This window comes from Oncorhynchus nerka, linkage group LG5 (genome assembly GCF_034236695.1).
Source record: "Oncorhynchus nerka isolate Pitt River linkage group LG5, Oner_Uvic_2.0, whole genome shotgun sequence".
NCBI classification, from domain to species: domain Eukaryota; kingdom Metazoa; phylum Chordata; class Actinopteri; order Salmoniformes; family Salmonidae; genus Oncorhynchus; species Oncorhynchus nerka.
Genome location: NC_088400.1, coordinates 402,153 through 430,111, shown reverse-complemented (window position 1 = coordinate 430,111; position 27,959 = coordinate 402,153). Strand labels below are relative to the sequence as shown.

The 27,959-nt window shown below is 43.5% G+C and overlaps 1 protein-coding gene across 3 annotated transcripts in view; it reads left to right on the top strand.

Moving 5' to 3' along the window:
• The window catches only part of LOC135571743 (non-histone chromosomal protein HMG-14A-like), a 29,510-nt gene extending 1,947 nt beyond the window's left edge, over positions 1-27,563 (top strand). For 2 of the 3 annotated variants that reach the window (XM_065018255.1, XM_065018254.1), the window contains exons 4-6: positions 11,378-11,431; positions 17,128-17,247; positions 26,790-27,563. In XM_065018255.1, the coding sequence (XP_064874327.1) occupies positions 11,378-11,431; positions 17,128-17,247; positions 26,790-26,837 (222 nt within the window). In that variant the 3' untranslated portion in view covers positions 26,838-27,563. The remainder of the gene's footprint in view (positions 1-11,377; positions 11,432-17,127; positions 17,248-26,789) is intronic. The other variant, XR_010463891.1, reaches the window with a different exon arrangement.
• The last annotated feature ends 396 nt before the right edge of the window (positions 27,564-27,959 follow it).

Below are 27,959 nucleotides of genomic sequence, written 5' to 3'. Positions count from 1 at the left end.
ACCTGTACACTACCTTATGACCCATCATATAACCTGTACACTACCTTATGACGCGTCTATAACCTGTACACTACCTTATGACCCATCATATAACCTGTACACTACCTTATGATGCGTCATAACCTGTACGCTACCTTATGACGCGTCTATAACCTGTACGCTACCTTATGACGCGTCTATAACCTGTACACTACCTTATGACCCATCATATAACCTGTACACTACCTTATGACGCGTCTATAACCTGTACACTACCTTATGACGCGTCATATAACTTGTACACTACCTTATGACCCATCATATAACCTGTACACTACCTTATGACGCGTCTATAACCTGTACACTACCTTATGACGCGTCTATAACCTGTACACTACCTTATGACGCGTCTATAACCTGTACACTACCTTATGATGCGTCATATAACCTGTACACTACCTTATGACCCATCATATAACCTGTACACCACCTTATGACCCATCATATAACCTGTACACTACCTTATGACGCGTCTATAACCTGTACACTACCTTATGACCCATCATATAACCTGTACACTACCTTATGACCCATCATATAACCTGTACACTACCTTATGACGCGTCTATAACCTGTACACTACCTTATGACGCGTCTATAACCTGTACACTACCTTATGACGCGTCTATAACCTGTACACTACCTTATGACGCGTCATATAACCTGTACACTACCTTATGACCCATCATATAACCTGTACACTACCTTATGACGCGTCTATAACCTGTACACTACCTTATGACCCATCATATAACCTGTACACTACCTTATGACGCGTCTATAACCTGTACACTACCTTATGACGCGTCTATAACCTGTACACTACCTTATGACGCGTCTATAACCTGTACACTACCTTATGACGCGTCTATAACCTGTACACTACCTTATGACCCATCATATAACCTGTACACTACCTTATGACCCGTCATATAACCTGTACACTACCTTATGACGCGTCTATAACCTGTACACTACCTTATGACGCGTCTATAACCTGTACACTACCTTATGACCCACCATATAACCTGTACACTACCTTATGACGCGTCATATAACCTGTACACTACCTTATGACCCATCATATAACCTGTACACTACCTTATGACGCGTCTATAACCTGTACACTACCTTATGACGCGTCTATAACCTGTACACTACCTTATGACGCGTCTATAACCTGTACACTGTATTGTCTATATATATACAGCAGGTAAGTACCGTAATTGCTGGACTATTAAGCGCACCTGAATATAAGCCGCACCCACTGAATTATTAAAAAATATGTATTTTGTACATAAATAAGCCGCACATGTCTATAAGCCGCAGGTGCCTACCGGTACATTGAAACAAATGAACTTTACACAGCCTTTAAACGAAACACGGCTTGTAACAAAAATAAATAGGCTTTAACGAAACACGGCTTGTAACAAAAATTCAAACAGTAGCCTACCAAGAAAGTCATTGGTCACTATCTTCCTCCTCCTGTGCACTGAAACCACTGAAGTCATCTCCTTCGGTGTCGGAGTTGAATAGCCTCAGAATTGCTTCATCCGATGTTGGATCGTTTTCATTGTCGCTCTCGTCACTTTCATCCGGAGGCAAATACCCCGCTGAGCTCATGCTGCCCCTTCAACACGCAGCAGTCCAGCCGTTCGAAACCCGTTGATGATAGTGGATTTTTTGACAATGCTCCACGCTGTCAGGACCCACTGGCAGACTTGACCATAAGATGCTCTTCGCCTGCGGCCCGTTTTAGTGAAGGATTTCTCCCCACTTGTCATCCAAGCCTCCCACTGAACACGGAGCGCCACCTTAAATGCACGATTTACACTGATGTCGAGTGGCTGCAAATACTTTGGGCCATCTGCTTTTCTTCCCTCTGAAAGCTTTTGTTGTCTTTTTGCACTGAGTCAGTTCCTCACGCTGCTGTTTCCAACGTCTTATCATCGACTCATTAAGGCCAAACTCCCGTGCAGCAGCTCTATATGTCGAGTGATGTCGAGGAATCACAGCTGGAATTGAGTTTGTCCTTGTCTTGATGGCTTCTTTCACAGAATCTGTTATGTGGGCCCTCGTCCAACACGAGCAATGCAACACTCCGTATGCCATTCATGCCTTCCGTCATCCATCCTTTCTTGTTGACTTTCAGAACAATTCCTCTCGGGAATGTTTCTTTTGGCATCGTCATGCGTTTCAAAGTCAACATCGGTGGAATCTTTTCTCCCGATGCCGTGCAGCTCAGAACACAGGTGAGGTGCGTTTTTTCATGCCCAGTTGTTTTCAGCGTGACGGATGATTCGCCTTTCCTGTTGACAGTCCGAGTGAGAGGCAAGTCAAACGTCAGAGGAACCTCATCCATATTTATGATGTCGTGCGGGCCGATGGAATGCTCCGCTATCTTTGCATCAGTGAATTTGCGGAAGTTTGAAACTTTTTCCTCGTAGTCGGGAGGGAGCTGCTGACACAGACTCGTCCCTGATGGACAGGCCTTTGCGTCTCATAAATCTTAGACACCACGATGGTCCACATTTAAAATCCTCAAACTTCACTGCGGTGGCGATTGTTTTGGCTTTCAGTCGGATCTGCACAGTTGAAACACCTCGGCCGTCTGCTCTCTGTGTGTTGACCCAGTCTTCAAGCTCATTTTCTAGTTCGGACCATCTGCTTTTCTTCCCTCTGAAAGCTTTTGTTGTCTTTTTGCACTGAGTCAGTTCCTCACGCTGCTGTTTCCAACGTCTTATCATCGACTCATTAAGGCCAAGCTCCCGTGCAGCAGCTCTATTTCCTTTTCCAACAGCCAGATCGATCGCCTTCAACTTGAAAGCTGCATCATATGCATTTCTCCGTGTCTTTGCCATGATGAGGGTGACAAAATTACTACCGTAATCAGAATGATGGGAAGTTTGAGCAGTTTTTTGGCGGCATGAATTTACGAAAACTCCATAAATTCACATTATGTGACGTGGGGTGCTCAGTATTTTTAGCAGGCATGTATTGTCTGTATACATGTAATTCTTGTCTGACAGCAGGTAATTACACATGTATTGGAAAACAGGTAATTCCATAAATACAGTAGTAATTACACATGTATTGTCTGTATATATATATAGCAGGTAATTCATTGTATAAACCAGTAATTACACATGAGGTTCAAAGCGTGGGAATAAAGTAATTACACATGTATTGTCTGTTATAGTAATTCCATGTATTGTCTGTAAATTACAGGTAATTACACATGTATTGTCTGTATACATACAGTCAGTAATTACACATGTATTGTCTGTATATATACATAGCAGGTAATTACACATGTATTGTCTGTATACATACAGCAGGTAATTACACATGTATTGTCTGTATACATACAGTCAGTAATTACACATGTATTGTCTGTATATATATATAGCAGGTAATTACACATGTATTACTTTTTTATTTTATTTATTCCACCTTTATTTAACCAGGTAGGCTAGTTGAGAACAAGTTCTCATTTGCAACTGCGACCTGGCCAAGATAAAGCAACGCAGTGTGACACAGACAACAACACAGAGTTACACATGGAGTAAACAATAAACATAACTCAATAAACAAGTCAATGACACAGTAGAGAAAAGAAAGTCTATATACAGTGTGTGCAAAAGGCATGAGGTAGGCAATAAATAGGCGATAGGAGCGAATAATTACAAATTTGCAGATTAACACTGGAGTGATAAATGATCAGATGGTCATGTACAGGTAGAGATATTGGTGTGCAAAAGAGCAGAAAAGTAAATCAAATAAAAACAGTATGGGGATGGGGTAGGTGAAAATGGGTGGGCTATTTACCGATAGACTATGTACAGCTGCAGCGATCGGTTAGCTGCTCAGATAGCAGATGTTTGAAGTTGGTGAGGGAAATAAGTCTCCAACTTCAGCGATTTTTGTAATTCGTTCCAGTCACAGGCAGCAGAGAACTGGAAGGAAAGGCGGCCAAATGAGGTGTTGGCTTTGGGGATGATCAGTGAGCTACACCTGCTGGAGCGCGTGCTACGGGTGTTGTTATCGTGACCAGTGAACTGAGATAAGGCGGAGCTTTACCTAGCATAGACTTATAGATGACCTGGAGCCAGTGGGTCTGGCGACAAATATGTAGCGAGGGCCAGCCGGCTAGAGCATACAAGTCACACTGGTGGGTGGTATAAGGTGCTTTAGTAACAAAACGGATGGCACTGTGATAAACTGCATCCAGTTTGCTGAGTAGAGTATTGGAAGCCATTTTGTAGATGACATCGCCAAAGTCGAGGATCGGTAGGATAGTCCATTTTACTAGGCTAAGTTTGGCAGCATGAGTGAAGGAGGCTTTGTTGCGAAATAGAAACGCCTATTCTAGATTTGATTTTGGATTGGAGATGTTTGATATGGGTCTGGAAGGAGAGTTTACAGTCTAGCCAGACACCTTGGTATTTATAGTTTATAGTCCACATATTCTAGGTCAGAACCTTCCAGGGTAGTGATGCTAGTTGGGCAGGCGGGTGCGGGCAGCGAACGGTTGAAAAGCATACATTTGGTTTTACTAGCGTTTTAAGAGCAGTTGGAGGCCACTATATAGCAGGTAATTGCACATGCTAAATTAAACTCAGCTCCAACAGCATGTACACCTGAATAACATCTGCTACAATAACTAGACCCTATTATTACACATGTTTAATAACTAGACCCTATTATTACACATGTTTAATACCTAGACCCTATTATTACACATGTTTAATAACTAGACCCCAGGGTATTACACATGTTTAATAACTAGACCCCAGGGTATTACACATGTTTAATACCTAGACCCTATTATTACACATGTTTAATAACTAGACCCCAGGGTATTACACATGTTTAATAACTAGACCCCAGGGTATTACACATGTTTAATAACTAGACCCTATTATTACACATGTTTAATACCTAGACCCTATTATTACACATGTTTAATAACTAGACCCCAGGGTATTACACATGTTTAATACCTAGACCCTATTATTACACATGTTTAATACCTAGACCCTATTATTACACATGTTTAATACCTAGACCCTATTATTACACATGTATTACTTTTTTATTTTATTTATTCCACCTTTATTTAACCAGGTAGGCTAGTTGAGAACAAGTTCTCATTTGCAACTGAGACCTGGCCAAGATAAAGCAACAGTGTGACACAGACAACAACACAGAGTTACACATGGAGTAAACTAATAAACATAACTCAATAAACAAGTCAATGACACAGTAGAGAAAAGAAAGTCTATATACAGTGTGTGCAAAAGGCATGAGGTAGGCAATAAATACACGATGTTTAATAATTACAAATTTGCAGATTAACACTGGAGTGATAAATGATCAGATGGTCATGTACAGGTAGAGATATTGGTGTGCAAAAGAGCAGAAAAGTAAATCAAATAAAAACAGTATGGGGATGGGGTAGGTGAAAATGGGTGGGCTATTTACCGATAGACTATGTACAGCTGCAGCGATCGGTTAGCTGCTCAGATAGCAGATGTTTGAAGTTGGTGAGGGAAATAAGTCTCCAACTTCAGCGTATTTTGTAATCGCTCCAGTCACAGGCAGCAGAGAACTGGAAGGAAAGGCGGCCAAATGAGGTGTTGGCTTTGGGGATGATCAGTGAGCTACACCTGCTGGAGCGCGTGCTACGGGTGTTGTTATCATGACCAGTGAACTGAGATAAGGCGGAGCTTTACCTAGCATAGACTTATAGATGACCTGGAGCCAGTGGGTCTGTATTACAAATTTAATAACGAGGGCCAGCCAGCTAGAGCATACAAGTCACACTGGTGGGTGGTATAAGGTGCTTTAGTAACAAAACGGATGGCACTGTGATAAACTGCATCCAGTTTGCTGAGTAGAGTATTGGAAGCCATTTTGTAGATGACATCGCCAAAGTAGATCCAGGATAGTCCATTTTACTAGGCTAAGTTTGGCAGCATGAGTGAAGGAGGCTTTGTTGCGAAATAGAAACGCCTATTCTAGATTTGATTTTGGATTGGAGATGTTTGATATGGGTCTGGAAGGAGAGTTTACAGTCTAGCCAGACACCTTGGTATTTATAGTTTATAGTCCACATATTCTAGGTCAGAACCTTCCAGGGTAGTGATGCTAGTTGGGCAGGCGGGTGCGGGCAATAACGGTTGAAAAGCATACATTTGGTTTTACTAGCGTTTTAAGAGCAGTTGGAGGCCACTATATAGCAGGTAATTGCACATGCTAAATTAAACTCAGCTCCAACAGCATGTACACCTGAATAACATCTGCTACAATAACTAGACCCTATTATTACACATGTTTAATACCTAGACCCTATTATTACACATGTTTAATAACTAGACCCCGGGGTATTACACATGTTTAATAACTAGACCCCAGGGTATTACACATGTTTAATACCTAGACCCTATTATTACACATGTTTAATACCTAGACCCTATTATTACACATGTTTAATACCTAGACCCTATTATTACACATGTTTAATAACTAGACCCCAGGGTATTACACATGTTTAATACCTAGACCATATTATTACACATGTTTAATACCTAGACCCTATTATTACACATGTTTAATAACTAGACCCTATTATTACACATGTTTAATACCTAGACCCTATTATTACACATGTTTAATAACTAGACCCTATTATTACACATGTTTAATAACTAGACCCCAGGGTATTACACATGTTTAATAACTAGACCCCAGGGTATTACACATGTTTAATAACTAGACCCCAGGGTATTACACATGTTTAATAACTAGACCCTATTATTACACATGTTTAATAACTAGACCCTATTATTACACATGTTTAATAACTAGACCCTATTATTACACATGTTTAATACCTAGACCCCAGGGTATTACACATGTTTAATAACTAGACCCTATTATTACACATGTTTAATAACTAGACCCCGGGGTATTACACATGTTTAATAACTAGACCCCAGGGTATTACACATGTTTAATACCTAGACCCTATTATTACACATGTTTAATAACTAGACCCCGGGGTATTACACATGTTTAATAACTAGACCCCAGGGTATTACACATGTTTAATAACTAGACCCTATTATTACACATGTTTAATAACTAGACCCTATTATTACACATGTTTAATAACTAGACCCTAGTATTACACATGTTTAATACCTAGACCCTATTATTACACATGTTTAATAAGCCCTAGACCTATTATTACACATGTTTAATAACTAGACCCCAGGGTATTACACATGTTTAATACCTAGACCCCAGGGTATTACACATGTTTAATAGATCTGAAGCCCTATTATTACACATGTTTAATAACTAGACCCCTAGGTATTACACATGTTTAATAACTAGACCCCAGGGTATTACACATGTTTAATACCTAGACCCTATTATTACACATGTTTAATAACTAGACCCCAGCTCCTATTGGTATTGAAGCCCTACATGTTTAATAACTAGACCCAGGTATTACACATGTTTAATAGACTATTAGACCCTAGCTCCTATTGGTATTACACATGTTTAATAACTAGACCTATTATTACACATGTTTAATAACTAGCCCTATTATTACACATGTTTAATCTAGACCTAGCTTACTGGTACATGTTTAATACCTAGACCCTATTATTACACATGTTTAATAACTAGACCCTATTATTACACATGTTTAATACCTAGACCCTATTATTACACATGTTTAATAACTAGACCCCAGGGTATTACACATGTTTAATAACTAGACCCTATTATTACACATGTTTAATACCTAGACCCCAGGGTATTACACATGTTTAATAACTAGACCCTATTATTACACATGTTTAATACCTAGACCCTATTATTACACATGTTTAATACCTAGACCCTATTATTACACATGTTTAATACCTAGACCCTATTATTACACATGTTTAATAACTAGACCCCAGGGTATTACACATGTTTAATAACTAGACCCCAGGGTATTACACATGTTTAATAACTAGACCCTATTATTACACATGTTTAATACCTAGACCCTATTATTACACATGTTTAATAACTAGACCCCAGGGTATTACACATGTTTAATAACTAGACCCCAGGGTATTACACATGTTTAATACCTAGACCCTATTATTACACATGTTTAATACCTAGACCCTATTATTACACATGTTTAATACCTAGACCCTATTATTACACATGTTTAATAACTAGACCCCAGGGTATTACACATGTTTAATAACTAGACCCCGGGGTATTACACATGTTTAATAACTAGACCCCAGGGTATTACACATGTTTAATAACTAGACCCCAGGGTATTACACATGTTTAATACCTAGACCCCAGGGTATTACACATGTTTAATAACTAGACCCCGGGGTATTATATACTGATACCTTATTATACATCTATTTGCCATGTACTAGCTTATAACCTGATACTATACTACACCCTGGTATTACACATGTATAACTTCATAACATCTAGCAATATAAACCAAATTCCGCTACAAACCACCTAATATACTGCTGCTGTTGAATTATTTGTTACTTTTTATTTTCTATTTTTTCTTAACTTCTTAAAGCATTGTTGGTTAAAGGCTTGTCAGTATATATGGCGCATGTGACGAATACAATTTGATTTGACATGACTGCTAATTCCACATGTATTACATATTTAACCGGTTACAGAACTCTGAACCAGTTGATAAATCTCAGTAAAGTCCCACTGAAGCCCTAGCTCCTATTGGTCAGTAGATCTGAAGCCCTAGCTCCTATTGGTCAGTAGATCTGAAGCCCTAGCTCCTATTGGGCAGTAGATCTGAAGCCCTAGCTCCTACTGGGCAGTAGATCTGAAGCCCTAGCTCCTATTGGGCAGTAGATCTGAAGCCCTAGCTCCTATTGGTCAGTAGATCTGAAGCCCTAGCTCCTATTGGTCAGTAGATCTGAAGCCCTAGCTCCTATTGGTCAGTAGATCTGAAGCCCTAGCTCCTACTGGTCAGTAGATCTGAAGCCCTAGCTCCTATTGGTCAGTAGATCTGAAGCCCTAGCTCCTACTGGTCAGTAGATCTAAAGCCCTAGCTCCTATTGGTCAGTAGATCTGAAGCCCTAGCTCCTATTGGGCAGTAGATCTGAAGCCCTAGCTCCTATTGGTCAGTAGATCTGAAGCCCTAGCTCCTATTGGGCAGTAGATCTGAAGCCCTAGCTCCTACTGGTCAGTAGATCTGAAGCCCTAGCTCCTACTGGTCAGTAGATCTGAAGCCCTAGCTCCTATTGGTCAGTAGATCTGAAGCCCTAGCTCCTACTGGTCAGTAGATCTGAAGCCCTAGCTCCTACTGGTCAGTAGATCTGAAGCCCTAGCTCCTATTGGTCAGTAGATCTAAAGCCCTAGCTCCTACTGGTCAGTAGATCTGAAGCCCTAGCTCCTACTGGTCAGTAGATCTGAAGCCCTAGCTCCTATTGGTCAGTAGATCTGAAGCCCTAGCTCCTACTGGTCAGTAGATCTGAAGCCCTAGCTCCTATTGGTCAGTAGATCTGAAGCCCTAGCTCCTATTGGTCAGTAGATCTGAAGCCCTAGCTCCTACTGGTCAGTAGATCTGAAGCCCTAGCTCCTATTGGTCAGTAGATCTGAAGCCCTAGCTCCTACTGGTCAGTAGATCTGAAGCCCTAGCTCCTATTGGTCAGTAGATCTGAAGCCCTAGCTCCTACTGGTCAGTAGATCTGAAGCCCTAGCTCCTACTGGTCAGTAGATCTGAAGCCCTAGCTCCTACTGGTCAGTAGATCTGAAGCCCTAGCTCCTATTGGTCAGTAGATCTGAAGCCCTAGCTCCTATTGGTCAGTAGATCTGAAGCCCTAGCTCCTATTGGTCAGTAGATCTGAAGCCCTAGCTCCTACTGGTCAGTAGATCTGAAGCCCTAGCTCCTATTGGGCAGTAGATCTGAAGCCCTAGCTCCTACTGGTCAGTAGATCTGAAGCCCTAGCTCCTATTGGTCAGTAGATCTGAAGCCCTAGCTCCTATTGGGCAGTAGATCTGAAGCCCTAGCATCTATTGGTCAGTAGATCTGAAGCCCTAGCTCCTACTGGTCAGTAGATCTGAAGCCCTAGCTCCTATTGGTCAGTAGATCTGAAGCCCTAGCTCCTACTGGTCAGTAGATCTGAAGCCCTAGCTCCTACTGGTCAGTAGATCTGAAGCCCTAGCTCCTACTGGTCAGTAGATCTGAAGCCCTAGCTCCTATTGGTCAGTAGATCTGAAGCCCTAGCTCCTACTGGTCAGTAGATCTGAAGCCCTAGCGCCTATTGGTCAGTAGATCTGAAGCCCTAGCTCCTATTGGTCAGTAGATCTGAAGCCCTAGCTCCTATTGGTCAGTAGATCTGAAGCCCTAGCTCCTATTGGTCAGTAGATCTGAAGCCCTAGCTCCTATTGGTCAGTAGATCTAAAGCCCTAGCTCCTACTGGTCAGTAGATCTAAAGCCCTAGCTCCTACTGGTCAGTAGATCTGAAGCCCTAGCTCCTATTGGTCAGTAGATCTGAAGCCCTAGCTCCTACTGGTCAGTAGATCTGAAGCCCTAGCTCCTATTGGTCAGTAGATCTGAAGCCCTAGCTCCTATTGGTCAGTAGATCTGAAGCCCTAGCTCCTATTGGGCAGTAGATCTGAAGCCCTAGCTCCTATTGGTCAGTAGATCTGAAGCCCTAGCTCCTACTGGTCAGTAGATCTGAAGCCCTAGCTCCTACTGGTCAGTAGATCTGAAGCCCTAGCTCCTACTGGTCAGTAGATCTGAAGCCCTAGCTCCTATTGGTCAGTAGATCTAAAGCCCTAGCTCCTACTGGTCAGTAGATCTGAAGCCCTAGCTCCTATTGGTCAGTAGATCTGAAGCCCTAGCTCCTACTGGTCAGTAGATCTGAAGCCCTAGCTCCTACTGGTCAGTAGATCTGAAGCCCTAGCTCCTATTTGTAAGTCGCTCTGGATAAGAGCGTCTGCTAAATGACTTAAATGTAAATGTAAATGTATTGGGCAGTAGATCTGAAGCCCTAGCTCCTACTGGTCAGTAGATCTGAAGCCCTAGCTCCTATTGGTCAGTAGATCTGAAGCCCTAGCTCCTATTGGTCAGTAGATCTGAAGCCCTAGCTCCTACTGGTCAGTAGATCTGAAGCCCTAGCTCCTATTGGTCTGTAGATCTGAAGCCCTAGCTCCTATTGGTCAGTAGATCTGAAGCCCTAGCGCCTATTGGTCAGTAGAACTAGGAATGATCAGTGGTTGTAGAACACATGAGGCTGATGTTTGTTCTCTCTCTCTCCAGAAACCAGCGCCAGCCAAGACTGAACCCAAGGCCAAGAAGGAGAAACCAGCAAAGGCAAGAGAACAGAACTACAAACCCCAGGGTTGTACATAATAGAACTACAAACGCTAGAGCAGTCACATTACAGAACTTCAAACTCCAGGGTTGTACATAATAGAACTACAAACGCTAGAGCAGTCACATTACAGAACTTCAAACTCCAGGGTTGTACATAATAGAACTACAAACGCTCACATTACAGAACTACAATCCCCAGGGTTGTACATAATAGAACTACAAACGCTCACATTACAGAACTACAAACCCCAGGGTTGTACATAATAGAACTACAAACGCTCACATTACAGAACTACAATCCCCAGGGTTGTACATAATAGAACTACAAACGCTCACATTACAGAACTACAATCCCCAGGGTTGTACATAATAGAACTACAAACGCTCACATTACAGAACTACAAACCCCAGGGTTGTACATAATAGAACTACAAACGCTCACATTACAGAACTACAAACCCCAGGGTTGTACATAATAGAACTACAAACGCTCACATTACAGAACTACAAACCCCAGGGTTGTACATAATGTACTGAACCAAAATATAAACACAACATGCAACAATTTCAAAGATTTTACAGTTCCAGTTCCAGTTCAGGGGTGGTAAAACCTTGGATCATTGTTACTCTAACTTCCGCGACGCATATAAGGCCCTGCCCCGCCCCCCTTTCGGAAAAGCTGACCACAACTCCATTTTGCTGATCCCTGCCTACAGGCAGAAACTTAAACAAGAGGCTCCCACGCTGAGGTCTGTCCAACGCTGGTCAGACCAAGCTGACTCCACACTCCAAGACTGCTTCCATCAGGTGGACTGGGACATGTTTCGTATTGCGTCAGATGAAAATATTGACGAATACGCTGATTCGGTGAGCGAGGTCATTAGAACGTGCGTCGAAGATGTCGTTCCCATAGCAACGATAAAAACATTCCCAAACCAGAAACCGTGGATTGATGGCAGCATTCGCGTGAAACTGAAAGCGCGAACCACTGCTTTTAATCAGGGCAAGGTGTCTGGTAACATGACCGAATACAAACAGTGTAGCTATTCCCTCCGCAAGGCAATCAAACAAGCTAAGCGTCAGTACAGAGACAAAGTGGAATCTCAATTCAATGGCTCAGACACAAGAGGCATGTGGCAGGGTCTACAGTCAATCACGGACTACAAGAAGAAACCCAGCCCAGTCACGGACCAGGATGTCTTGCTCCCAGGCAGACTAAATAACTTTTTTGCCCGCTTTGAGGACAATACAGTGCCACTGACACGGCCTGCAACGAAAACATGCGGTCTCTCCTTCACTGCAGCCGAGGTGAGTAAGACATTTAAACGTGTTAACCCTCGCAAGGCTGCAGGCCCAGACGGCATCCCCAGCCGCGCCCTCAGAGCATGCGCAGACCAGCTGGCCGGTGTGTTTACGGACATATTCAATCAATCCCTATACCAGTCTGCTGTTCCCACATGCTTCAAGAGGGCCACCATTGTTCCTGTTCCCAAGAAAGCTAAGGTAACTGAGCTAAACGACTACCGCCCGTAGCACTCACTTCCGTCATCATGAAGTGCTTTGAGAGACTAGTCAAGGACCATATCACCTCCACCCTACCTGACACCCTAGACCCACTCCAATTTGCTTACCGCCCAAATAGGTCCACAGACGATGCAATCTCAACCACACTGCACACTGCCCTAACCCACCTGGACAAGAGGAATACCTATGTGAGAATGCTGTTCATCGACTACAGCTCGGCATTCAACACCATAGTACCCTCCAAGCTCGTCATCAAGCTCGAGACCCTGGGTCTCGACCCGCCCTGTGCAACTGGGTACTGGACTTCCTGACGGGCCGCCCCAGGTGGTGAGGGTAGGCAACAACATCTCCTCCCGCTGATCCTCAACACGGGGCCCCACAAGGGTGCGTTCTGAGCCCTCTCCTGTACTCCCTGTTCACCACGACTGCGTGGCCACGCACGCCTCCAACTCAATCATCAAGTTTGCGGACGACACAACAGTGGTAGACTTGATTACCAACAACGACGAGACGGCCTACAGGGAGGAGGTGAGGGCCCTCGGAGTGTGGTGTCAGGAAAATAACCTCACACTCAACGTCAACAAAACTAAGGAGATGATTGTGGACTTCAGGAAACAGCAGAGGAACACCCCTATCCACATCGATGGAACAGTAGTGGAGAGGGTAGCAAGTTTAAGTTCCTCGGCATACACATCACAGACAAACTGAATTGGTCCACTCACACTGACAGCGTCGTGAAGAAGGCGCAGCAGCGCCTCTTCAACCTCAGGAGGCTGAAGAAATTCGGCTTGTCACCAAAAGCACTCACAAACTTCTACAGATGCACAATCGAGAGCATCCTGGCGGGCTGTATCACCGCCTGGTACGGCAACTGCTCCGCCCTCAACCGTAAGGCTCTCCAGAGGGTAGTGAGGTCTGCACAACGCATCACCGGGGGCAAACTACCTGCCCTCCAGGACACCTACACCACCCGATGTTACAGGAAGGCCATAAAGATCATCAAGGACATCAACCACCCGAACCACTGCCTGTTCACCCCGCTATCATCCAGAAGGCGAGGTCAGTACAGGTGCATCAAAGCTGGGACTGAGAGACTGAAAAACAGCTTCTATCTCAAGGCTATCAGACTGTTAAACAGCCACCATTGAGTGGCTGCTGCCAACACACTGTCATTGACACTGACCCAACTCCAGCCACTTTAATAATGGGAATTGATGGGAAATGATGTAAATATATCACTAGCCACTTTAAACAATGCTACCTTATATAATGTTACTTACCCTACATTATTCATCTCATATGCATACGTATATACTGTACTCTACATCATCGACTGCATCCTTATGTAATACATGTATCACTAGCCACTTTAACTATGCCACTTTGTTTACTTTGTCTACATACTCATCTCATATGTATATACTGTACTCGATACCATCTACTGTATGCTGCTCTGTACCATCACTCACTCATATATCCTTATGTACATATTCTTTATCCCCTTACACTGTGTATAAGACAGTAGTTTTAGAATTGTTAGTTAGATTACTTGTTGGTTATCACTGCATTGTCGGAACTAGAAGCACAAGCATTTCGCTACACTTGCATTAACATCTGCTAACCATGTGTATGTGACAAATACAATTTGATTTGATTTGATTAGAAGGAAATCAGTCAATTGAAATAAATTCATTCGGCCCTAATCTATTGATTTCACATGACTGGGCAGTGGTGCAGCTGTGGGTGGGTCTGGGAGAGCATAGGCCCACCCACTCGGGAGTCAGGCCCAGCCAATCAGAATTTGTTTTTCCCCCAAAAGGTCTTTGTTACAGACAGAAATACTCCTCAGTACCCCCTTCCACTCCTCAGATGATCCCACAGGTGACGAAGCCGGATGTGGAGGTCCTGGGCGGATGTGGAGGTCCTGGGCTGATGTGGAGGTCCTGGGCTGATGTGGAGGTCCTCGGCTGATGTGGAGGTCCTGGGCTGATGTGGAGGTCCTGGGCTGATGTGGAGGTCCTGGGCTGATGTGGAGGTCCTGGGCTGATGTGGAGGTCCTGGGCTGATGTGGAGGTCCTGGGCGGATGTGGAGGTCCTGGTCCTGGGCTGATGTGGAGGTCCTGGGCGGATGTGGAGGTCCTGGTCCTGGGCGGATGTGGAGGTCCTGGTCCTGGGCGGATGTGGAGGTCCTGGGCTGATGTGGAGGTCCTGGGCTGATGTGGAGGTCCTGGGCTGATGTGGAGGTCCTGGGCGGATGTGGAGGTCCTGGTCCTGGGCGGATGTGGAGGTCCTGGGCTGATGTGGAGGTCCTGGGCTGATGTGGAGGTCCTGGGCTGATGTGGAGGTCCTGGTCCTGGGCGGATGTGGAGGTCCTGGGCGGATGTGGAGGTCCTGGGCTGATGTGGAGGTCCTGGTCCTGTGCGGATGTGGAGGTCCTGGGCGGATGTGGAGGTCCTGGGCGGATGTGGAGGTGCTGGGCTGATGTGGAGGTCCTGGTCCTGGGCTGATGTGGAGGTCCTGGGCGGATGTGGAGGTCCTGGGCGGATGTGGAGGTCCTGGGCGGATGTGGAGGTCCTGGGCTGATGTGGAGGTCCTGGTCCTGGGCTGATGTGGAGGTCCTGGTCCTGGGCTGATGTGGAGGTCCTGGTCCTGGGCGGATGTGGAGGTCCTGGGCTGATGTGGAGGTCCTGGGCTGATGTGGAGGTCCTGGGCTGATGTGGAGGTCCTGGGCTGATGTGGAGGGCCTGGGCGGATGTGGAGGTCCTGGGCTGATGTGGAGGTCCTGGTCCTGGGCTGATGTGGAGGTCCTGGTCCTGGGCTGATGTGGAGGTCCTGGGCGGATGTGGAGGTCGGTCCTGGGCGGATGTGGAGGTCCTGGGCGGATGTGGAGGTCCTGGGCGGATGTGGAGGTCCTGGTCCTGGGCGGATGTGGAGGTCCTGGGCTGGTGTGGAGGTCCTGGGCTGATGTGGAGGTCCTGGGCTGATGTGGAGGTCCTGGGCTGATGTGGAGGTCCTGGGCGGATGTGGAGGTCCTGGGCTGATGTGGAGGTCCTGGGCGGATGTGGAGGTCCTGGGCGGATGTGGAGGTCCTGGGCTGATGTGGAGGTCCTGGGCGGATGTGGAGGTCCTGGGCGGATGTGGAGGTCCTGGGCTGATGTGGAGGTCCTGGGCTGATGTGGAGGTCCTGGGCGGATGTGGAGGTCCTGGGCTGATGTGGAGGTCCTGGGCGGATGTGGAGGTCCTGGGCTGATGTGGAGGTCCTGGGCGGATGTGGAGGTCCTGGGCTGATGTGGAGGTCCTGGGCTGATGTGGAGGTCCTGGGCTGATGTGGAGGTCCTGGGCTGATGTGGAGGTCCTGGGCTGATGTGGAGGTCCTGGGCTGATGTGGTTACATGTGGTTGTGAGGCCGGTTGGGCGTACTGCCAAATTCTCTAAAGCGACTTTGGAGGCGGCTTATGGTAGAGAAATTCTCGTTCAATTCTCTGGCAACAACTCTGTTGGACATTCCTGGAGTCAGCATGCCATTTGCACGCTCCCTCAACTTGAGACATCTGTGGCATTGTTGTGTGACCAAAATAAAAATGTGGCCTTTATTGTCACAAGCACAAGGCTCACCTGTGTAATTATCATGCTGTTTTGAGAGAAACATATTTTTTTTTGTGCGTATGGAACATTTCTGGGATCTTTTATTTCAGCTCATGAAACATGGGACTGTACATGTTGTGTTTATATTGTTGTGTTTTTGTATTGTGTTTATATTTTTGTTCAGTATAGAACTCTAGAGCCATCACATTACAGAACTACAAATCCCAGAAGCATCACAAAAAAAACAGAACTATAAGCCCACTCTCTAGAAAGAGCAGGCATGGTATATCTTTTTCACATTTTTAAGTGTAACCTTTGTTTAACTAGGCAAGTCAGGTTAAGAACAATTTCTTATTTACAATGACGGCCTACACCGGCCAAACCCGGACGGCGCTGGATCAATTATGCGCGTACCTATGGGACTCCCAATCACGGCCAGTTGTGATAGAGCCTGGAATCGATCCAGGGTCAGTAGTGACGCCTCAAGGACTGAGATACAGTGCCTTTAGACCGCTGTGCCACTCGGGAGCCCAGTATAGCTGAGGATAATGTGAAGGATAATGTCTGTCATCCCCCCCATCCAGAAAGAGAAGGCTGTGAACGACAAGAAGGAGGAGAAGAAAACTAAGAAGGCAGCAGCGAAGGAGAACGCAGAGGCCGCTGAGGAGAACCACTCTGAGAACGGAGATGCCAAGACCAACCAGGTAATATACATTACTATACTGGACACTACTGTACTATATACTGCTATACTGTCCACTACTATACTGTACTACATACTACTGTACACTACTGTACTATATACTGTACACTGCCATACTGTACTGCATACTACTGTACACTACTGTACTATATACTGTCCACTACTATACTGTACTACATACTACTGTACACTACTATACTATATACTGTACACTGCCATACTGTACTGCATACTACTGTACACTACTGTACTATATACTGTCCACTACTATACTGTACTACATACTACTGTACACTACTGTACTATATACTGTCCACTACTATACTGTACTACATACTACTGTACACTACTGTACTATATACTGTACACTGCCATACTGTACTGGATACTACTGTACACTACTGTACTATATACTGTCCACTACTATACTGTACTACATACTACTGTACACTACTGTACTATATACTGTCCACTGCCATACTGTACTGGATACTACTGTACACTACTGTACTATATACTGTCCACTACTATACTGTACACTGCCATACTACTGTACACTACTATACTATATACTGTACACTGCCATACTGTACTGCATACTACTGTACACTACTGTACTATATACTGTCCACTACTATACTGTACTACATACTACTGTACACTACTGTACTATATACTGTACACTGCCATACTGTACTGCATACTACAGTACACTACTGTACTATATACTGTACTGCATACTACTATACTGTACTACATACTACTGTACACTACTGTACTATATACTGTACACTGCCATACTGTACTACATACTACTGTACACTACTGTACTATATACTGTACACTACTATACTATACTACTGTACACTACAGTACAATATACTGTACACTGCCATACACTGCCTGTACACTACAGTACAATATACTGTACACTGCCATACTGTACTGCATACTACAGTACTATATACTGTACACTGCCATACTGTACTGCATACTACAGTACTATATACTGTACACTGCCATACTGTACTGCATACTACAGTACTATATACTGTACACTGCCATACTGGACTGCATACTACAGTACTATATACTGTACACTGCCGTACTGTACTGCATACTACAGTACTATACTGTACACTGCCATACTGTACTGCATACTACAGTACTATATACTGTACACTGCCATACTGTACTGCATACTACAGTACTATATACTGTACACTACTGTACTGCATACTACAGTACTATATACTGTACACTGCCGTACTGTACTGCATACTACAGTACTATATACTGTACACTGCCGTACTGTACTGCATACTACAGTACTATATACTGTACACTGCCGTACTGTACTGCATACTACAGTACTATACTGTACACTGCCATACTGTACTGCATACTACAGTACTATATACTGTACACTGCCGTACTGTACTGCATACTACAGTACTATATACTGTACACTGCCGTACTGTACTGCATACTACAGTACTATATACTGTACACTGCCGTACTGTACTGCATACTACAGTACTATACTGTACACTGCCGTACTGTACTGCATACTACAGTACTATATACTGTACACTGCCGTACTGTACTGCATACTACAGTACTATATACTGTACACTGCCGTACTGTACTGCATACTACAGTACTATATACTGTACACTGCCGTACTGTACTGCATACTACAGTACTATATACTGTACACTGCCGTACTGTACTGCATACTACAGTACTATATACTGTACACTGCCGTACTGTACTGCATACTACAGTACTATACTGTACACTGCCGTACTGTACTGCATACTACAGTACTATATACTGTACACTGCCGTACTGTACTGCATACTACAGTACTATATACTGTACACTGCCGTACTGTACTGCATACTACAGTACTATACTGTACACTGCCGTACTGTACTGCATACTACAGTACTATACACTGTACACTGCCGTACTGTACTGCATACTACAGTACTATATACTGTACACTGCCGTACTGTACTGCATACTACAGTACTATATACTGTACACTGCCGTACTGTACTGCATACTACAGTACTATATACTGTACACTGCCGTACTGTACTGCATACTACAGTACTATATACTGTACACTGCCGTACTGTACTGCATACTACAGTACTATATACTGTACACTGCCGTACTGTACTGCATACTACAGTACTATATACTGTACACTGCCGTACTGTACTGCATACTACAGTACTATATACTGTACACTGCCGTACTGTACTGCATACTACAGTACTATATACTGTACACTGCCGTACTGTACTGCATACTACAGTACTATATACTGTACACTGCCGTACTGTACTGCATACTACAGTACTATATACTGTACACTGCCGTACTGTACTGCATACTACAGTACTATATACTGTACACTGCCGTACTGTACTGCATACTACAGTACTATATACTGTACACTGCCGTACTGTACTGCATACTACAGTACTATATACTGTACACTGCCGTACTGTACTGCATACTACAGTACTATACTGTACACTGCCGTACTGTACTGCATACTACAGTACTATACTGTACACTGCCGTACTGTACTGCATACTACAGTACTATACTGTACACTGCCGTACTGTACTGCATACTACAGTACTATATACTGTACACTGCCGTACTGTACTGCATACTACTGTACACTATATACTGTACACTACTATACTGTACTGCATACTACAGTACTATATACTGTACACTGCCGTACTGTACTGCATACTACAGTACACTGCCGTACTGTACTGCATACTACTGTACTATATACTGTACACTGCCGTACTGTACTGCATACTACAGTACTATATACTGTACACTGCCGTACTGTACTGCATACTACAGTACTATACTGTACACTGCCGTACTGTACTGCATACTACAGTACTATATACTGTACACTGCCGTACTGTACTGCATACTACAGTACTATATACTGTACACTGCCGTACTGTACTGCATACTACAGTACTATATACTGTACACTGCCGTACTGTACTGCATACTACAGTACTATATACTGTACACTATATACTGTACTGTACTGCATACTACAGTACTATATACTGTACACTGCCGTACTGTACTGCATACTACAGTACTATATACTGTACACTGCCGTACTGTACTGCATACTACAGTACTATACTGTACACTACTATACTGTACTACATACTACTGTACACTACAGTACTATATACTGTACACTGCCGTACTGTACACCACTGTACTAAAGTTTGGACACCTAATCATTCAAGGGTTTTTCTTTATTTTAATTATTTTCTACATTGTAGAATCATAGTAAAGACATCAAAACTATTAAATAACATAAGCAATCATGTAGTAACCAAAGGAGTGTTAGAAGAATCTAAAATATATGTTGATTTGTTTAAGTAGCCACCTGCGGTCCAACTCGTCCCAAACCATCACATTTGGGTTGAGGTCGGGTGATTGTGGAGGCCAGGTCATGTGATGCTGCACTCCATCACTCTCTTTCATGATCAAATAGCCCTTACACAGCCTGGAGGTGTGTTGGGTCATTGCCCTCTTGAAAAACTAATTGTAGTCCCACTAAGCCCAAACCAGATGGCGTATCACTGCAGAATGCTGTGGTAGTCATGCTGGTTAAGTGTGCCTTGAATTCTAAATATATCACAGACAGTGTCACCAGCAAAGCACCATCACACCTCCTCCTCCATGCTTCACGGTGGGAACCACACATACGGAGATCATCCGTTCACCTCTGCGTCTTACAAAGACACGGCGGCTGGAACCAAAAATCAGACCGAAGGACAGATTTCGACCGATCTAATGTCCTTCGCTCGTTTTTCTTAGTCCGAGCAAGTCTCTTCTCCTTATTGGTGTCCTTTAGTAGTGGTTTTTAGGTCAAGCAAGTCTCTTCTTCTTATTGGTGTCCTTTAGTAGTGGTTTCTTTGCCCAAGCAAGTCTCTTCTCCTTATTGGTGTCCTTTAGTAGTGGTTTCTTTGCCCAAGCAAGTCTCTTCTCCTTATTGGTGTCCTTTAGTAGTGGTTTCTTAGTCCGAGCAAGTCTCTTCTTCTTATTGGTGTCCTTTAGTAGTGGTTTCTTTGCCCAAGCAAGTCTCTTCTTCTTATTGGTGTCCTTTAGTAGTGGTTTCTTTGCCCAAGCAAGTCTCTTCTCCTTATTGGTGTCCTTTAGTAGTGGTTTCTTTGCCCAAGCAAGTCTCTTCTCCTTATTGGTGTCCTTTAGTAGTGGTTTCTTTGCCCAAGCAAGTCTCTTCTCCTTATTGGTGTCCTTTAGTAGTGGTTTCTTTGCCCAAGCAAGTCTCTTCTCCTTAGTAGTGGTTTCTTAGTCCGAGCAAGTCTCTTCTCCTTATTGGTGTCCTTTAGTAGTGGTTTCTTTGCCCAAGCAAGTCTCTTCTCCTTATTGGTGTCCTTTAGTAGTGGTTTCTTTGCCCAAGCAAGTCTCTTCTCCTTATTGGTGTCCTTTAGTAGTGGTTTCTTAGTCCGAGCAAGTCTCTTCTTCTTATTGGTGTCCTTTAGTAGTGGTTTCTTTGCCCGAGCAAGTCTCTTCTTCTTATTGGTGTCCTTTAGTAGTGGTTTCTTTGCCCAAGCAAGTCTCTTCTCCTTATTGGTGTCCTTTAGTAGTGGTTTCTTAGTCCGAGCAAGTCTCTTCTCCTTATTGGTGTCCTTTAGTAGTGGTTTCTTTGCCCAAGCAAGTCTCTTCTTCTTATTGGTGTCCTTTAGTAGTGGTTTCTTTGCCCAAGCAAGTCTCTTCTTCTTATTGGTGTCCTTTAGTAGTGGTTTCTTAGTCCGAGCAAGTCTCTTCTCCTTATTGGTGTCCTTTAGTAGTGGTTTCTTTGCCCAAGCAAGTCTCTTCTTCTTATTGGTGTCCTTTAGTAGTGGTTTCTTTGCCCAAGCAAGTCTCTTCTCCTTATTGGTGTCCTTTAGTAGTGGTTTCTTAGTCCGAGCAAGTCTCTTCTCCTTATTGGTGTCCTTTAGTAGTGGTTTCTTTGCCCAAGCAAGTCTCTTCTTCTTATTGGTGTCCTTTAGTAGTGGTTTCTTTGCCCAAGCAAGTCTCTTCTCCTTATTGGTGTCCTTTAGTATTGAGCAAGTCTCTTCTCCTTATTGGTGTCCTTTTAGTGGTTTCTTAGTGGTCTTTCTTATTGGTGTCCTTTAGTAGTGGTTTCTTTGCCCAAGCAAGTCTCTTCTTCTTATTGGTGTCCTTTAGTAGTGGTTTCTTAGTCCGAGCAAGTCTCTTCTTCTTATTGGTGTCCTTTAGTAGTGGTTTCTTAGTCCGCGCAAGTCTCTTCTTCTTATTGGTGTCCTTTAGTAGTGGTTTCTTAGTCCGAGCAAGTCTCTTCTCCTTATTGGTGTCCTTTAGTAGTGGTTTTTTAGGTCAAGCAAGTCTCTTCTCCTTATTGGTGTCCTTTAGTAGTGGTTTCTTAGTCCGAGCAAGTCTCTTCTTCTTATTGGTGTCCTTTAGTAGTGGTTTCTTTGCCCAAGCAAGTCTCTTCTTCTTATTGGTGTCCTTTAGTAGTGGTTTCTTTGCCCAAGCAAGTCTCTTCTCCTTATTGGTGTCCTTTAGTAGTGGTTTCTTAGTCCGAGCAAGTCTCTTCTCCTTATTGGTGTCCTTTAGTAGTGGTTTCTTTGCCCAAGCAAGTCTCTTCTCCTTATTGGTGTCCTTTAGTAGTGGTTTCTTTGCCCAAGCAAGTCTCTTCTCCTTATTGGTGTCCTTTAGTAGTGGTTTCTTTGCCCAAGCAAGTCTCTTCTTCTTATTGGTGTCCTTTAGTAGTGGTTTCTTAGTCCGAGCAAGTCTCTTCTTCTTATTGGTGTCCTTTAGTAGTGGTTTCTTAGTCCGAGCAAGTCTCTTCTCCTTATTGGTGTCCTTTAGTAGTGGTTTCTTAGTCCGAGCAAGTCTCTTCTCCTTATTGGTGTCCTTTAGTAGTGGTTTCTTTGCCCAAGCAAGTCTCTTCTTCTTATTGGTGTCCAGTCTCTTCTCCTTATTGGTGTCCTTTAGTAGTGGTTTCTTTGCCCAAGCAAGTCTCTTCTTCTTATTGGTGTCCTTTAGTAGTGGTTTCTTAGTCCGAGCAAGTCTCTTCTTCTTATTGGTGTCCTTTAGTAGTGGTTTCTTAGTGAGCAAGTCTCTTTCTTATTGGTGTCCTTTAGTAGTGGTTTCTTAGTCCGAGCAAGTCTCTTCTTCTTATTCGTGTCCTTTAGTAGTGGTTTCTTTGTCTCTTCTCCTTATTGGTGTCCTTTAGTAGTGGTTTCTTATTGGTGTCCTTTAGTAGTGGTTTCTTTGCCCAAGTCTCTTCTCCTTATTGGTGTCCTTTAGTAGTGGTTTCTTAGTCCGAGCAAGTCTCTTCTCCTTATTGGTGTCCTTTAGTAGTGGTTTCTTAGTCCGAGCAAGTCTCTTCTCCTTATTGGTGTCCTTTAGTAGTGGTTTCTTTGCAGCAATTCGACCATGAAGGCCTGATTCACGCAGTCTCCTCTGAACAGTCGATGTTGATGTGTCTGTTACTTGAATTCTGTGAAGCATTTATTTGGGTTGCAATTTCTGAGGCTGGTAAGTTTAATGAACTTATCCTTTGCAGCAGAGGTAACTCTGGGTCTTCCTTTACTGTGGCGGTCCTCATTAGAGCCAGTTTCATCATAGCGCTTGATGGTTTTCGCGACTGCACTTGAAGAAACTTTCAAGTTTCTGAAATTTTCTGGATTGACTGACCGTGTCTTAAAGCAATGGGGGGGAAAGAACAGGCCGCTGGCCACTTCAATATGGCCCGCGAGACATAAAACATTTTATTTTTAAATCTCCCCAATTTCATGGTATCCATTAGTCTTGTCGCATCGCTGCAACTCCCGCACGGACTCGGGAGAGGTGAAGGTCAAGATCCGTGCGTCCTCCGAAACATGACCCAGCCGCACTGCTTCCTGACACAATGCCCACTTAACCAATGTGTCGGTGGAAACACCGTACACCTGGCGACCGCGTCAGTGTGCATGCGCCTGGCCCGCCACAGTAGTAGCTAGAGTTCGATGGCACAAGGGGATCTTGGCCTGCCTAACCCGGACGACGTTGGGCCAAGTGTTCGCCGCCTCATGGGTCTTCCAGTCACGGCTAGCTGTGACACAGCCAGAGATCAAACCCGGGTCTGTAGTGACACCTCAAGTACTGCTATGTAGTGCCTTAAACCACTGGAGGCCCAGGCAAATTGATATTAACAAACAATTGGTCCCCCAAAATATGCGTCCCTCCGTTGAATTTCAAAATCCAGACGTGACCCTCGAGCCAAAACGTTTGCCGTCTTAAAGTAATGATGACGTTTCTCTTTGCTTATTTGAACTGTTCCATAAGATGGACTTGGTCTTTTACCAAACAGGGTATATTCTGTTTCCCACCTTGTCACAATACAACTGATTTATGGAACGCCATTTGGGTCTTTGCATGTGAAAAAAGATACACTTCAAATAACACTATTTGACGTGTAAAATAAGCTTGTTGACAAATCAGAGCGAGTGACGTTTGAAACGCTATTAGCGCGCAACCCCGCTAACTAGCTAGCCATTTCACATCGGTTACATCAGCCTCATCTCGGGAGTTGATGGGCTTGGAGTCATAAACAGCTCAACGCTTGAAGCAGCGAAGAGCTGCTGGCAAAACGCACTAAAGTGCTGTTTGAATGAATGCTTACGAGCCTCCTGGTGCCTACCATCGCTCAGTCAGACTGCTCTATCAAATCACGGATTTAATTATAACATAATAAGAAATACGAGCCTTTGGTCATTAATATGGTTGAATCCGGAAACTAAACATTTATTCATTCAGTGAAATACTGAACCGTTCTGTATTTTATCTAACGGGTGGCATCCATAAGTCTAAATATTGCTGTTACATTGCACAACCTTTAATGTTATGTCATAATTACTTAAAATTCTGGCAAATTTGTTCACAACGAGCCAGGCTGCCCAAACTGTTGCATATACCCTGACTCTGCGTGCAATGAATGCAAGAGAAGTGACACAATTTCACCTGGTTAATATTGCCTGCTAACCTGGATTTCTTTTAGCTAAATATGCAGGTTTAAAAATATATACTTGTGTGTATTGATTTTAAAGGCATTGATGTTTATGGTTAGGTATACGTGGGAGCAACGACAGTCCTTTTTCACGAATACGCACCGCATCGATTATATGCTATACTATATTACTATACTATATACTATATTATACACTACTATACTATACACTTCTATACTATACACTACTATACTATACACTTCTATACTATACACTTCTATACTATACACTACTGTACTATACACTACTATACTATACTATATACTACTATACTATACACTTCTATACTATACACTACTATACTATACACTACTATACTATACACTACTATACCATACACTACCATACTATACACTTCTATACTATACACTACTGTACACTTCTATCCTATACTATACACTACTATACACTTCTATCCTATACTATAGACTGCTCTAATTTACTATACACTACAAACACTAAACTATGCTAATCACTACATAAACCATACACTACTAAATACTGTACTACAAAACTCTATGCTAATCACTACTAAACTACAAACCTCTATGCTAATCACTACTAAACACTACTAAACTACAAATCTCTATGCTAATCACTACTAAACCATACACTACTAAACTACAAACCTCTATGCTAATCACTACTAAACTACAAACCTCTATGCTAATCACTACTAAACTACAAACCTCTATGCTAATCACTACTAAACTACAAACCTCTATGCTAATCACTACTATACACTTCTATTATATGCACTACTATACTACACGCTGCTATACACTACTGTACTATACTCTGCTGTACTATTCACATCTTTACACTGCTATACTATACATTACTATACTATACACTACTTTATAAACTGGGTGTTTTGACATTTGAATGCTGATTGGCTGACATCCGTGGTATATAAGACCTATACCATGGGTATGAGAACATTTATTTCTACTCTAATTATGTTGGTAACCAGTTTATAATAGCAATAAGGCACCTTGGGGGTTTGTGATATACGGCCAATATACCACTGCTAAGGGCTGTATCCAGGCACTCTGCGATGCCTTGTGCGTACAAACAGCCCTTAGCTGTGGTATATTGGCCGTATATCACACCCCCTCGGGCCTTATTGCTTATGTACACTACTAGGAGGAACTAGAAAGACATCATGGACTGTAGAGGACATGGGGCTGGTCATAAAGACATCATGGACTGTAGAGGACCTGATGCTGGTCATAAAGACATCATGGACTGTAGAGGACATGGGGCTGGTCATAAAGACATCATGGACTGTAGAGGACATGGGGCTGGTCATAAAGGGACATTAGAAGACATTGGTCAGCTTGATGGCAGAGATAAGCTCCTGTTTTAGGATGAGAAACTACCAACAGGAATGTCAGGTTGTTCTACTGACCTCTAACCTCTGACCCTGCAGATGGAGGATGCTCCCGAGGCGGAGAAGGAGGAAGCCAAGTCTGAGTAGCAACACTGCCGACCCCTGACCCCTAACCTCCGACCCCCCCCCCCCCCCCCAGTGTTCGTGGTCCCCCTCCAAGGCATATTGTTAACAGAGGAATATTTTTATCAGTGATTTTATAAGTATACTATACTATCCGTACAGATTTTTAGCACAAAGCAAAGCTGAGTAATATAATGCAGATCTGCAGTGGTCATATCAACAAAGTGTCTGCAGGCAAGATGAACACACTAAAATCTTTTTTAATTAAACAGCATTTCATGATTGTGTAGGAAGCAAAGCGCGTCCCGTCCCATAGTGAGTTGTGTTCCTGTGCCCACCCTCCTCCACAGTTGGTTCTCCTAGGGTTCTACCTTATTCCTGGTTTATTAACGGTTCTCCCTGGCGTTCCCTTGCTTTGTCTAAATGTTCCTGTTTTTACATGAAACATGTTCTAAGCGTGTTGAAAGTGTGTTGTCCAATAAGAAAGAGGAAGAGGATCATGAGAAACATTCTGGACAGAGTGACGTGTGTGTCTCCTAGGTGACCCTGTAACGGTGACATGCATGTGTCTCCTAGGCGACCCTGTAACAGTGACATGCATGTCTCCTAGGCGACCGCAGTAGTGTGTTGACAGCTCTCCATCTTGCTGGTTTTTTAAACACATGTTGTTTTTTTAGATGAGCGGTTCTCTGATGTGTCTGATGTTCTGGAATTCTCCAATAAAACAAGTCCTGTGAATTTTCCTCAAAACTTTGTTGTCATTATTACATCCCCCCCCCGGTCTAGTTGGGTCTTAATTCTAGTTTTTATTATGTGTGAAGGCTGTTGCAGTTATGTTTTAAGTTCTATTGTAGTTCTGTTGTGGCTTCAGCTCCTGACCAGTCCAGCTGGAAACACATTAATCCTACTCTTGGATTCTCCATTGATCATGCTGTTTAGTCCAGGACTAGGCCCGACAGTGTTAATGTTAACCCCATGTTTCCTCACAGCTGCTCTGTTAGGTAAAATGCTCTATGGCAGTGTATAGACACAGAAAAGCCTGTCGCAGGCTCAACGCATTTTTAACATGAATACTTTACCTCTGAGATAAATCCTTTGACAAAATAAATACAAAGAGGGAAGGAAGAAGAAATGATTATTTGAATA